This window comes from Myotis brandtii, unplaced genomic scaffold (genome assembly GCF_000412655.1).
Source record: "Myotis brandtii unplaced genomic scaffold, ASM41265v1 scaffold165, whole genome shotgun sequence".
Classification (NCBI taxonomy): Eukaryota; Metazoa; Chordata; class Mammalia; order Chiroptera; family Vespertilionidae; genus Myotis; species Myotis brandtii.
In genome coordinates, this window is record NW_005356042.1 from 3274022 (window position 1) to 3287213 (window position 13192).

Sequence of the window (13192 nt, forward strand, 5' to 3'; positions counted from 1 at the left end):
CGCAGCCACAGCCGCAGGGGACTGTGGGTGGGCAGCTTTGCCTGGGCTGCAGCCACAGGCGCCTGGGACCACTTGTCCCTCTCCCAGGCTGCAGGCACAGCCAATGGTGCCCGGGATAGCAGGGCAGGAGGCTTGTCCCTCTCCTGGGCTGCAGGTGCAACACAGCCACTGGCACCTGGGACCGCGGGGCGGGTGGCATGTCCCTCTCCTGGGCCACAGGCGTAGCTGCTGGCGCCCAGGACTGCGGGGACCACGGGGCATGCGGCTTATCCCTCTCCCAGGGTGCACGCGCAGGCGCAGCCACTGGCATCTGGGACTGCAGGGCGGGTGGCTTATTCCTCTCCTGGGCTGCAGCCTGGCTGGTCCCCATTCCTCTCTCGCGAGCTCATTTGTGCCTGGCTGGTCCCCATTCCTCTCTTCCCAGTGTTGAGTGTCTAAGCCGTTACAGTGTGACGGCATGAGGGTGTGATGACCATTTGCATATTAGCTCTTTATTATATAGGATTTTTTCCTTTTTTTTTTTTTTTTTAGAGAGAGAGTAGAATGGAGAGGGGGGAGAGAGAGAGAGAGAGAAACATAGATGTGAGAGAGACACATTGATTGCTTGCCTCCTGATTGCACCCCCACTGGGCCCGGGATCAAATCTGCAACCGAGATAGATGCCCTTGACCAGAAATCAAACCCATAGACTGATACTCTAACCAATGAGCCAAACTAGCCAGGGCTGATGGATTTTTTTTACCTTGTCAAGTGATGAAAAATGAGATTCAATGTGTATACTGTTGGTTACAATTAATATAACAACTTGAAAAAATCATGAGACAGAAGCATAAATATAATATAAAAAGACAAGATTTTAAAATTGTATTATAGGAATATTAACTATAAGTGGTAAAGAACCCTGGCCGGTTGCTCAGTGGTTAGAGCATCAGCCCTCAGTCTGAAGAGTCATGAATATTCCTTGTCAAGGGTTCAACCTAGGTTGCAGGCTCGATCCTGGGCTCTGGACAGTTTGGCTCAGTGGATAGAGCATCAGCCTGTGGACTCAAGGGTCCCAGGTTCGATTCCAGTCAACAGCACATGCCCGGCTTGCGGGCTCAGTCCCCAGTAGGGAGCATGCAGGAGGCAGCTGACCAATGATTCCCTCTCATCCTTGATGGTTCTATCTCTCCCTTCGTTTCCCTTCCTCTCTGAAATCAATAAAAATACATTTTAAAAATATCCTGCCCTAACCGGTTTGGCTCAGTGGATAGAGCATCAGCCTGCAGACTCAAGGGTCCCAGGTTCGATTCCGGTCAAGTGCATGTACCTTGGTTGCGGGCTCAGTCCCCAGTAGGGAGCATGCAGGAGGCAGCTGACCAATGATTCCCTCTCATCCTTGAAATCAATAAATAAAATTATCCTATATAATAAAACCCTAATATGCAAATTGACCAAACGGTGGAATGACCGGTCACTATGACGCGCACTGACCACCAGGGGGCAGACACTCAACGCAGGAGCTGCTCCCTGGTGGTCAGTGTGCTCCCACAGAGGGAGTGCCGCTCGTGGCTGTTGAGTGCAGCAGCGGTAAGGAGCCTGGGGGTCCTGGACTGCGAGAGTGCAAGCCAGGCTGAGAGACCCCCCTCCCCCAGTGCACAAAATTTCATGCACCGGGCCTATAGTGTATATATATATATATATGTAAATGGAGTCCTAGCCAATTTGGCTCAGGGGTTAGAGCATCAGCCCTCAGACTGAAGGGTCATGGGTTTGATTCTGGTCAAGGTCATGTACCTCGGTTGCAGGCTTGATCCCTAGCCCTAGTCGGGCTGCATGCTGAAGGCAACCAATCAATGTGTCTCTCTCACATGGATGTCTCTTTCTCTCTGACTCTCCCCCTCCCTTCCACTCTCTCTAAAAAATCAATGGAGCCCTAGCTGATTTGGCTCAGTGGATAGAGCGTCGGCCTGAGGACTGAAGGGTCCCAGGTTTGATTCCAGTCAAGGACACATACCTCATTTGCAGGCTCAATCCCTGGCCTGGTTGGCATGAGTGAGGGAGGCAACCAATCAATGTCTCTCTCTCACATGTATGTTTCTCTGTGTCTCTCCCTCTCCCTTCCACTCTCTCTAAAAATCAATGGGAAAATATCCTTGGGTAAATATTAACAACAAAAATCAATGGGAAAAAAATATCCTCAGGTGAGGACTAAAAAAAATAAGTGAAAAAGATACATTAAAACTAGCAGTGTGTTACACTAGTTCAAAACAGAACTCATAAGGCAGAAGAAAATGGATTCAAGTTAAATAAAATGGTCTGTTTTTAGGAACAGCATCCAGACAGACCCACCACAAAGAAATGCCGACAGTAACTATGTGGTCCCCTCTGGTTACTCAGTGAAGTGTCGAAGGAGGGGCTGGTTAGCACCTTAAGCTTTCTCCACCAGCACAGTCCAGGCCTCGGGAGCCATGAAACCTTCAGGAGATTTCTGGCCATCTCGAGCAAGGTTACACATTCACGTTCCTGAAATAAATTCAAAGTCTTCATGGTGTTCAGAGTCATGTTAGTCCATATACTTCTGTTTTTTGTTGTAAGCTGCAACTCAAAAGGGAACTATTTTGCCCTAGCCAATTTGGCTCAGTGGATAGAGCAGGGGTCCTCAAACTACGGCCCGTGGGCCACATGCAAATACAAATATTGTATTTGTTCCCGTTTTGTTTTTTTACTTCAAAATAAGATATGTGCAGTGTGCATAGGCATTTGTTCATAGTTTTTTTTTAAACTATAGTCCGGCCCTCCAACGGTCTGAGGGACAGTGAACTGGCCCCCTGTTTAAAAAGTTTGAGGACCCCTCCTCTAAAAGGACAGTGATGTCAGTGACGCACAAGCCTACAACTGTGAGGTAAATTCAAGAAGAGAAGTCAGTACCGGCCGGTGTGGCTCAGTGGTTGAGCATTGACCTATGAACGAGGAGGTGAGGGTTCGATTCCTTTTCTATCTTCCCCCTCTCCCTTCTTCTCTGAAATCAATAAAAATATACTTTTTTTTAAAAAAGGGGGGGGGGGAATTATTTCCAAAGTAATTAGGCCAGGGGACACTGTCAACACTTAGGCGCTGTGAGTTGGCTAGTGCAGGTCCTTCCCTATTTCTGGATGAAGCATGCCAGCGGGGTTTCCTCCAGCAATAAAGAAATTCCTACTCGACCCACACACTACAGGCCAACCTGAGGCAGACCAGTAACAGGAGTAGCATCTCACTCTTAGTTGTGACAACTAAAAATGTTTTCAGACACTGCCAAACATCTCCTGAAAGGCAGTGTCCTCGGCTGAGACCTAGATATATTCTTCTAATCAGGATTAAATAGTATGCATAAGCTTAACTCACCAATACCTCTATTTTATAAGAAGGAATATTAAGATACTTCATAAAAAATTAAATCCGTTTTATGATACATAACAGTCAACAATCTCAAATGCAATTGGTGTCTGAGCCATTTCATATATATATATTTTTTTTTCTAATCCTCACTCAAGGATATTTTTGCAGTGGTTTTTAGAGAGAGTGGAAGAGAGAGAGAAAGACAGAGAAAAATATAGATGTGAAAGAAACACATCAATTGGTTGCCTCCTGCAAACACCCTGACCAGGGCCCGGAGCTGGGGAGAAGCCTGCAACCGAGGTACATGCTCTTAACCAGAATTGACCGGAATAGAACCCGGGGCCCTTTAGTCCACAGGCTGACGCTCTATCCACTGAGCCAAACCGGCTAGGTCTTTCCCATCTTTAATCAATAAATATTATTCCCCTTAGGAGGAGAAAAAATTACCCATATTAAAAGTACTGAAAATAAACATCTCTATACTAATAAAAGGGTAATATGCTAATTAGACCGGGTCGACCAGACATCTTCCAATCATCCTGCCTTCCTTCCAGACAAAGCCACAGTGGCAGGGGCCAAGGCAGAGGCAGTTAGGGGCGATCAGGCCAGCAGGGGAGGGCAGTTAGAGGTGATCAGGCAGGCAGGCAGGCAGAGGGGTTAGGGGCGATCAGGCAGGCGAGCAGTTGGGAGCCAGCGGTCCCGGATTGCGAGAGGGATGTCCGACTGGCAGATCGGGCCTTTGGGTGGAGAGGGTGCAGGCCAGGCTGAAGAACAACCCTTCCCCCTGCCCCCATGCACGAATTTTGTGCACCAGGCCTCTGGTCATCAATAAACACCATTAAATGATGACTAATTCTACATCTCACTAACCTCTGTTTCATTAACTAGAACTCCAGAGTAAAAATAGTTATAGCTTTTGACATGGCATCATATTTCTCTAAAATATTAACTAAGACAGATTTCTAATTTGGTAAACCTAATAAATAATTTAATGCCATTTGGTTTTCAACAGAATTGTATCTTTATCATCAAGCTAAAGGCATAACAAAAAAATAACAATGCCCTAGCTGGTTTGGCTCAGTGGATAGAGCGTCGGCCTACAGACTGAAGTGTCCTGGGTTCAATTCCATTCAAGGGCTTGATCCCCAGTGTGCGGTGGGCAGGAGGCTGGCAATCAATGATTCTCTCTCATCATTGGTGTTTCTCTCTCTCTCTTCCTCTCCCTTCCTCTCTGAAATCAATAAAAATATATTTTTTAAAAATAATAATAACATTTTCACTAAAAGGTTGTCTAAGTCTATTGTTCATCATGTAATCAGACACCCTTAAATTCTAGTAGACTGTCTAAGGAATTCATGGATCAATCTCCTAAGCACATCAAAGAAAGTGCTAATACACTGGACATTTAAAAAACAATGGCAGTAGAACATTTTATTTAAACTTTTGATAATAAAACAATACAGAAGTGGAAACCCTTGTGAAATTTTTTTTTCTCATTTTAGTAAAAAGATCACTAATACTTTATACTTGCGTGACACTGTAAGGTTTAGACAAAATAAGCAAGAGAGCTCCATAATACACTTGAAATATAAAACACTGTACTAAAACTTTTATAGGCACAAAGTTCCTTCAAGTTCCAAGCAAGTCTATTTATCCCTCATTATTTATTAGGACAACTTCAAGTAGGCCAGCTTTAAACAATGCACTACAAATGGCTCTTACTTATTACATAGGTCTTAGGATAAACATGTTTATACTTTGACTGAACAGTCACATGGATACTATAAACATGGCGACTGTATATCACTAATCGGTGAAATTTCTTGCCTTCCTTCATGATTTCTTCAGTCTTTTTTTCAGTGGACAAAAGATTTTCTAAGAAGTTTGAATCTTCTAAGTACAGCTCATCTCCTGAAAAATATTTTAATTCACAGTGTTATTTTATAAACATTCCAATATATTAGTGACATATAAATCAGTTTTTTAATCTATTTCATGTGCTTAGAACTAAGATAGTTGTTAAATAACCCCAATTTTATCAGCGTATCTCAATTCCTTAGTCAATATTAATATTGGCTTTGTCCATACATATTTTTGTCTCTCAATGTGAATGCTCTAATAATTTTAAGATTAGAGAAATTATCATTTATACATCAACATTGCTAAATTCTCCCACTATAGGATGAGTAACAAATATTATCACTATTGTGAGAACTGAGACAGGTAGCCATAAATAAGGCAAGTCACAAAGCTCCATGCTAAACTGTCACAAAACCTCCATCTTATACATACCCAACAACTGACCACCAACAAACTCCCCAATTCAAATAAGATGACAATTTACAAGTTCTCATAATTCAAAATTAAAATATAAAAAAGTGAAATAATATGAAAGAACTTTGTCAATGTCTAGGAAATACCTATAATAAAAAAAAAGCATAATATGCTAATTAGACCAGATGTCCTTCCAGACGACCTTCCGGATGAAGCCGGGCCTGTGAGGGGACCCCGGGTCCCGGGTGCCTACTGGCAGCCAGAGAGAAGCCCAGGTCCCGGATGCCAGAGGGAAGCCGGTGCCGGCAACCGGGGAAAGGAAGGCCTACTCTTGCACAAATTTCGAGCATAGGGCTTCTAGTAGTTACATAAAAGTGTATGTGTATATATAAAGTAACTTATTTCGAACTTCGGATTATAATAAATACTATGGATATTTTATAGACTTTGATCTTATTTTATTAATACTTCTGTAGTGTACAAAACAGACTGTAAATCGTGTCTTCTCTGTTGGGCAATACAACCACATAGCCCAGTGAATTAAATATGAATACTAACAAAAGCATTGAAGCTTCACTGATTTTACCTGGTAAAAGTGAGATCTGCCCATCAGCAGTTAATAATAAGATCGGCATCCATCTTTCCACCCCTTCTAATACATGATCCAAACAAAACTTGTGCAAGTCAGAGAGAGAGGCAAAGTTTTCGAGTCTTCTTATTTCATAGAACTGTGGGGGTGCCATCCAAATTTCTTTTGATATGAAACTTTCAGTTGCCTCTAATGGAGATGACCACTGTGGAAGACAAAGGTATGATTTCCTAAGGTTCACTCCATAAACAATACAAGATTTGAGATTGTTAGATCAGTACCTAATGTCTAGTTGGAGATATAAAGTTAATTCGTTAATGTGCCTTGCTAGATTACTCTGAGACAACATGAAAAGGTTTGATGAAGAAAGCTGTGTTGATCCCCTTAAGATGTTGATTGTTGGAATACTGACCCTGAGAACTAGTAAATAAACCAGGATAGATCACCAAGGGTTGAGAGTCATTCAGCATAAAGGGCAGGTGATACTGAGAAGGCAAAGCAGTTCCAGTCATAGAAGACTGTGAAGTGTAAACCCATGGCAGCAGATTGAGAGTTTAGTACCCATTTGTTTCTCCCGTAAATAGGTGCTTTGGCTAGGCCCTGAGGATGTGGTAGTGACAAGACAAAGCTCTCTCAGGCCCTGTGGGGTCTCCAGAAACCAAAATGGAACATGATATGTACCACATGTCATAATGGGGGTAAGAGGTAAGGAGCAGTAGGAGCTTTAAGGAAGGTCAAGGGGGTAACTCAGTCTACAGTCCCAGGAATGTAATAATAGCAGGTCATCAACCAGCCAGTTTGCCCATTTAACTTACGTGGTCTCAGTGCTGTGATTTACCCTCCTTCCCAAGCCTTCCTTCCATACACATTTGGATAAAAAGAGCTGCTGATTCAATGAATATGGAATAAACCCAAAAGGTCTTTAACTGGTTTACAAAATATCCACTTACACTGGATATCCAAAATATCCACTTAAACTGGGGAAAACTGATTCCCACGCCCAAACCCAGGGAGTCAAAATTGATTTCTGCCTTGGATAACCATAGGCCAAAGGTTCACAAGCTTGTACGTGCTTAAACATCCCCTAAGAAACTTGTTAAAACTTCAGTCTGTAGGGCCCAGAAATCTTTGTTTAGCAAGCACCCCAGATTATTCTGAAGTTGGCTACATTTTGTAAACCAAGTTTGGACCTCAAAGGACCACCCAATCTTTAAGTTATTTACAAAGCATTCTGCTTTGTCAGTTCTATGTGAGTTCAGTGACAATAATCAAGATGAAGGGTTAACCAATAAGCATCAACCCACTTAATTCAACCTGTTCAGGTTAGTTCAAACCATAGGTTAAAAGAACTTACCATTTATTGGTTACTTGCTACTAGTAAAGCACTGCTCAAAACCTGTGTTTCCACTAGGTTTTGAAACCTCAGCACTATTGACACTTTATTATTTTTTAAAAATATATTTTATTGATTTTTTACAGAGAGGAAGAGAGAGGGATAGAGAGTTTGAAACATCGATGAGAGAGAAACATCGATCAGCTGCCTCCTGCACACCCCATACTGGGGATGTGCCCGCACCCAAGGTATATGCCCTTGCCCGGAATCGAACCTGGGACCCTTCAGTCCGCAGGCCGATGCTCTATCCACTGAGCCAAACCAGTTAGGGCACTATTGACACTTTAGACCAGATAATTCTTTGTTGTGGGAAGCTGTCCTGTGCACTAAAGGATGTTGAATAGCATACCTAGGCTCTACCCAGTAGAAGCCAGCAGAAGTCCCTGAGTTGTGACAACCCAAAATGTTTCCAGACATTGACAAATGTACCTGGGTGTGGGGAGGGCAAATCCCCTATTGAGAACCACTAGACTAGACCAGGTTAAGAATTATTTATTGGAACCTCCTCTTCCAGCCACAAGTGCTATATTACCTTCCCCCAACATAATGTAAAAAATAGGTTAGTGGAAAAAATCTATAAAATCACGGTTTTGAACACTGAAGAATGCAGAATTGTAAGTGAGGAAAGAAAAACAAATTAGGTGAACTCAGTAAAGTTCCAAGAGTGCCCAAGGCTTCCTTCCTAAAGGTACTCCCCAGACTACAGCACAAGGAGGGAGAGGCTAATCAGAGTGTAGGATTCTCACTGACCTGAAGAGACAAAGACCAGAGTTTGGGAAGACAAATACAGGGGAGAATCTGGAAGGCAATGTACTTGAGAGGAGGGATTTACAATGCAGACCTCCAGAAATATGTACAGGGAGCTCTTGAGTCTTCACTAAACAGTAATCTACATATGCATAAAGTGAAACCACATGACACTGGAAAACTATTCCTAAGAAAAGGACAATTACCTGAGAGCTTTAAGACTAACAATTCCAGGGCTCACCTTGGGCCAGAAGTATTTCAAATTCCCTCCAACCCCTGTGGAGAGATCTCACTGAATATACGGGTATTCAGCAGACCCCAAAAGGGGACACATCACAAGTGCAGCTATTAGCCCTAGATCAGACTACCACAGACCTACCCTAAGACCACTTAAATTAACAAACTTCAAAAGAATCAAGTTAATTTGCAAGAGCTTAACTTCCTGCCAAAAAAAAACCTGAACAATCCTTAAAGGAATATGACAGAATCCAGTACTCAAAATCACTATATCCAAGATCCAATCAAAAATTGCAAGACCCACCCATAACTAGAGGAAAAATCTGTCAACAGAAATAGACCCCAAATATTACAGAGATAATGAAATTAGCAGAAAAGGACCTTAAAACCATTGTACAAATATGAGATGGAAAGGGAAATATGAACATGAGAGAGAAATAGAAAATATTTTAAAGAAACTATATAGAACTTCTGGAGATGAAAAATATCTGAAATGAAAAACACACTGGATGGTATTTACAGAATAGGCACTACATAAGAAAACAGAGAGAGAACTTAAAAACAGCAATAGAATCTCTTCAAAATAAAGCAAGAAGAGGAAAAAAAGGCTGAAAAACATGAACAAGTTCTGAGTGACCTATGAGACATTATCAAGTAGTCCAACATACATGTAACTAGAGTTCCAGAAAATAGCAGAAGGTAAAAAATATTTGAAGAAATATAAATAACAGAACAAGAAAACCATGTACATCATAATCAAATTGATGAACACCAATGATTAAGAGAAAATATTTAAAGTAGACACACACACACACACACACACAACTATGTAAAGAGGAACAGAGATAAGAGTTAAAAACAGACTTCTCATCAGAAAATTATGCTAACCAGAAAATACAATGCAACATCTTTAAGCACTGACAGAAAACAAAACAAAACCTGTTAACCTAGAATTCTTCACATAGCCAAAATAGCTTTCAAAAAAAACAAAGGCAGCCGTAACCAGTTTGGCTCAGTGGATAGAGCGTTGGCCTGCAGACTGAAAGGTCCCAGGTTCGATTCCGGTCAAGGGCATGTACCTTGGTTGCGGGCACATCTCCAGTAGGAGGTGTGCAGGAGGCAGCTGATCGATGTTTCTCTCTCATCGATGTTTCTGACTATCTCTCTCCCTTCCTCTCTGTAAAAAATCAATAAAATATATTTTTAAAAATACGTAAATAAATAAATAAATAAAGTATGTTTCAGATAAAATTTAGAGGATTGTCAGAAGATCTGGAATACAAGACATATTAGAGGAAGTTCTTTAGGCAGAAGGACACCAAATGGATATCCAACTCTACACAAAGGATAATATTGACTATAAACTGTAATTGGAAAATTTAAAACTTCATTGCTTGTCTCCTAAAAAAAAATTCTACACAAAGGAATAAAGGGTGCTAAGAATGGTATATATGCAGATAAAAATAGAATACTTTTCCTCATTTTTACAGTTTAAAGCAAAAATAATCAGTGTATTATAGAGTTGGTTTTTAACCTTTATTGTTGAAAGTGTTACAGAGGTCCTCCTTTTTCCCCCATTCCTGTCCGCTCCTGTCCTCCCCTCCACCCCAAACCCTCACTACCCCATTGTCTGTGTCATCCAGTTATACACATGTGCATACAAGTTCATTGGTTGATCTCTTCCCATATAGAGTTTATGCTATTGCAAACCCTAGAGCAGTGGTCGGCAAACTGCGGCTTGCGAGCCACATTCGGCTCTTTGGCCCCTTGAGTGTAGCTCTTCCTAAGCCTTAGGAGTACCCTAACTAAGTTAATAACAATGTACCTACCTATATAGTTTAAGTTTAAAAAATTTGGCTCTCAAAGGAAATTTCAATCATTGTACTGCTGATATTTGGCTCTGTTGACTAATGAGTTTGCCGACCACTGCCCTAGAGAAACCACAAAGAGATACAGTTAACTAGAGGCCCGGTGCACAAAAATTTGTGCACTCGGGGGTGGGGGGTCTCTCAGCCCGGCCTGTGTCCTCTCACAGTCTGGGACCCTTCGGGGGATGACCACCTGCTGGCTTAGGCCTGCTCCCCGGGGGATTGGGCCTAAGATGGCAATCAGACATCCCTCTGGCAGCCTGGCAGCCCTCGGGGGATGTCCACTTGCCAGCGGGGAGCAGGCCTAAGCTGCAGTCGGACATCCTTAGCGCTGCTGAGGAGGCAGGAGAGGCTCCCACCACTACCGCTGTACTGGCAGCCATCAGCCTGGCTTGTGGCTGAGCAGAGCTCCCCCATGTGGGAGCGCACTGACCACCAGAGAGCAGCTCCTGCATTGAGCGTCTGCCCCCTGGTGGTCAGTGTGTGTCATAGTGACCAGTCATTCCCAGTCTTTCTGCTGTTAGGGTCAGTTTGCATATTACCCTTTTACTATATAGGATAGAGGCCTGGTGCACGGGTGGGGGCCGGCTGGTTTGCCCTGAAGGGTGTCCTGGATCAGGGTGGGGGTCCCCACTGGGGTGCCTGGCCAGCCTGGATGAGGGGATGATGGCTGTTTGCAGCTGGTCACACACCCTTCAGGGTGGGGGTCCCCACTGGGGTGCCTGGCCAGCCTGGATGAGGGGATGATGGCTGTTTGCAGCTGCTCACACACCCTTCAGGGTGGGGGTCCCCACTGGGGTGCCTGGCCAGCCTGGATGAGGGGATGATGGCTGTTTGCAGCTGCTCACACACCCTTCAGGGTGGGGGTCCCCACTGGGGTGCCTGGCCAGCCTGGATGAGGGGATGATGGCTGTTTGCAGCTGCTCACACACCCTTCAGGGTGGGGGTCCCCACTGGGGTGCCTGGCCAGCCTGGATGAGGGGATGATGGCTGTTTGCAGCTGCTCACACACCCTTCAGGGTGGGGGTCCCCACTGGGGTGCCTGGCCAGCCTGGATGAGGGGATGATGGCTGTTTGTTTTATTAGATAGGATAAGTCAATAATGAAGATAAAACAATCCTAAAAAATGCTCAAATAATCCCAAAGAAGCCAGGAAAAAAAAAAACAGTGCAAGGACTAGATGGGACCGAAAAAAACTAACAGAAAGACAGTAGAATTGAATCTAACCTTGTTGTTAATGACATTAAAAAGAAATGATCTAAATACTCCAATTAAAAGAAACTAAAGCCCTAACTGGTTTGGCTCAGTGGATAGAAGGTCGGCCTGCGGACTGAGGGGTCCCAGGTTCGATTCCGGTCAAGGGCATATGCCTTGGTTGCGGGCACATCCCCAGTGGGGAGCGCGTAGGAGGCAGCTGAATTGATGTTTCTCTCTCATCAATGTTTCTAACTCTCTATCCCTCTCCCTTTCTCTCTGTAAATAATCAATAAAATATATTTTAAAAAAAAGAAAAGAAAAGAAACTAAAAGACAAAAATTGTCATGTTGGCCAATATGATTCAGTTGCGTGTCATCCCATGCACCAAGAGATCACTGGTTCGATTCCCAGGTAGGGCACATGCCCAGGATGTGGGCTCAATCCCAGTCACAGGTTCGATTCCCAGTGAGGGCACTTATATAGGTTTTGGGTTGCATACTTAGTCCCAGTTGGGAGGAGAGCAGGAGGCAACCAATTGATGTTTCTCTCTCACATGGATGTTTCTCTAGCTGCCTTCCTCTCTCTAAAAAGCAATTAAAATGTCCTTGGGTGAGGATTAAAAAAAGAAAGAATACTTTAAATATAAAGATGCAGATAGGTTAAAAGTAAAGGATCGAAAAAGATATACTATGCAAAAATGCGATTGCTAATCAAAGGTAGAGTGGCTACATAAGTATTAGACACAGTAAATTTCAGATTTCAGAACCAGGAATACTACCAGGAATAAAGAAGAATATTTCATAATAATCAAAGGGTCCATCCATCAAGCTTTAATGTCCTAAATGTCTATGTAGCACCTTACAAGGACCTTAAAATACATGAAGTAAAACCTTATAGAACTGAAAAAAGACAACCATTCGTTGAAGATTTAAGCATTCCTCTCTCAGTACAGTATTTGATGGAACAAGTAAATACGGAAGACCTAAAAGACACTATCGAGAAATCTAACCTAACTGTCAATCTTTACAAACACTCCTTCAAACAGCAGAATATTCTTTTTAGGTGCAAAGGATACAATCCACCAAAATAGGCCATGTATGTGGCTATAAAACAAGTCTCAATGAATTTTAAAAGGAAACGGAATTAAACTGCTGTGGAGGCGAAATGCCTAATGTATGTAAAGTGCTTTGAAGGAAGCCTGGAGCCTAACAGGCGGCTCCGCTGGGGAAGCCGCGTGGGGAGGGAGCGGGGGCCTTGGGGCTGTGCAGCCGCGGGGAGGACTGGTTTGGCTGCGGGGCTGGCCCTGATCCCGAGGTTCTGGGTGGGTCTGGGCCTCCGGCCGGGGTCCCGCGAGGACGCCCTACCTGGCTGCCCACCACCTCTTCCAAGTCCGGGTAGACGGGCGGCGGATCACGCAGGCAGCACAGAAAGAAGGTCGTGTCGAAGCGGCGGCCGCCGCGCGGCGAGAAGGGCGTGAGCCAGACGCTCCAGTCGTGCAGCGCCCAGATGTCGGGGGTGCAGTCGAGG

At 43.7% G+C, this 13192-nt stretch overlaps 1 protein-coding gene across 1 annotated transcript; it reads right to left on the minus strand.

Moving 5' to 3' along the window:
* Positions 1–4764: 4764 nt before the first annotated feature.
* Positions 4765–13191, minus strand: NUDT19 (nudix (nucleoside diphosphate linked moiety X)-type motif 19; the record flags this gene model as incomplete). The annotated part of the gene is made up of 3 exons (XM_005862673.2): positions 4765–5271; positions 6221–6428; positions 13030–13191. Coding segments are annotated over 3 exons (576 nt in total), but the record flags the coding sequence as incomplete, so codon positions are not given.
* Position 13192: the final 1 nt, after the last annotated feature.